A 1,435-nucleotide genomic window follows, 5' to 3' on the forward strand; every position below is an offset into this window, starting at 1 on the left:
TATCCCTATATCCCTTCACAGTTTAAGTGCGTGTGAGTGAGTGTGCATGTGTGAGATATAGGGATGGAAACACAAATACATTTCTAGCAAATGAGCGGTGATCACTTGATAGTGCCATATTACATTTTAGCTTCTCTGATGAAATAACCGTCGAGTATATTTTTTTTAAACACAAGAAAAATGGGTGTAGTTTTAAATAACTAAATTGACATTTAGGAAGAATTGTAGCCACTTATACGAGGTGTGCCTGAATGCAGCGTAATGGGCTGGACTTACGTTTGAACGTACAGCGGGGAAGCAGCGCAGTAATGGAGCAACCATTGTGTTTGTGTTAGCTAATGACGTATTCTGTCAGATAGAATGAGATTAACTCGTGTAGAGACAGTTTAACTCGGTTAAAATGTCGTATTCTACACAAGGTTACGGATGTTTGATCTCATTACGAAGCACTGCGCAGTAACGTAACGTCTTCGCTTTGTAAGTAACGTTGTGGCGACAGTTGACAAGACAGCTAACGTTTACCAAAGCTAACTAGCCTTAGCGTAGCTGTATGTTAGCATTATGAATGCAGAGAAGTAACGTGTTTGCTAAAATTAATGTTACAGCTTTAGCTAAGCTATAGTATTTAATACGGTTTTTTATACTATCCATAAACAGGGGATTGTTGTGACAGTAAGATGCCTATCCGAGCATATTGCACGATTTGCTCCGATTTTTTCGATCACTCCAGAGATGTTGCTGCCATCCACTGCGGACATACTTTCCACTATGAATGGTAACGTTAACACTAGCATGGTATAGAAAGTCAATTCTTATATAGCATTTCTGTCATGTTACACAGGGCTAATAAGTGTTTCCTTTACCCTTCTCAGTCTTCTCCAGTGGTTTCAGACAGCCCCGACAAAAACCTGTCCACAATGTAGAAAACAGGTACCTCCACTTTCAAACACCACCAAACTCGTGCTAGCCCAAACTGTACCAACTTGCCAAACAGAAGGTAAAAGTCAACTTAGATAATGGTGTGCTTTTTTTGTGTAGGTCAGCACCAGACACATTATCAGCAAGCTGTTCTTTGATATTGGTGGAGAGGAGGAGGCCTCAGCGGACCCTGAAAGCTTGCAGGTACCAAACTTGGAGTGTCTAAACAATATATCAGTGTTGGCTTTGAGTTTTTCTTACAGAGAAATTGTTTGAGAATTACTTGAAAATGTAAACTGTTACACTCAGACAGATAGTCTTGTTGTCATTACACTCACCTGGATTTGATTTGTCGTATTGTTTCTTCTCGTTGTGTGTCTGCTTCCCTCCTTAGAATGAGCTTGATAGGATGAAGGCACTTTTAAACTCTAAAGGTAAGAGACCTAACTAAGTTGTGATCTGGTAATGACCTCTCTGTTAAAAGTAGGCCGCACTAGTTTATATGTATGTCTGATCA

The 1,435-nt window shown here is 39.9% G+C and overlaps 1 protein-coding gene across 1 annotated transcript; it reads left to right on the plus strand.

Moving 5' to 3' along the window:
• Positions 1-290: 290 nt before the first annotated feature.
• Positions 291-1,352, plus strand: LOC119915376 (E3 ubiquitin-protein ligase TRAIP-like; the record flags this gene model as incomplete). Its single annotated transcript, XM_038734896.1, has 5 exons — positions 291-477; positions 658-775; positions 873-930; positions 1,039-1,122; positions 1,313-1,352. Coding segments are annotated over exons 2-5 (280 nt in total), but the record flags the coding sequence as incomplete, so codon positions are not given.
• Between the last annotated feature and the right edge of the window lie 83 nt (positions 1,353-1,435).

Source organism: Micropterus salmoides, unplaced genomic scaffold, assembly GCF_014851395.1.
Source record: "Micropterus salmoides isolate LMB-PRFRI ecotype aquatic unplaced genomic scaffold, ASM1485139v1 Ms_hic_scaffold_2095, whole genome shotgun sequence".
NCBI lineage: Eukaryota > Metazoa > Chordata > Actinopteri > Centrarchiformes > Centrarchidae > Micropterus > Micropterus salmoides.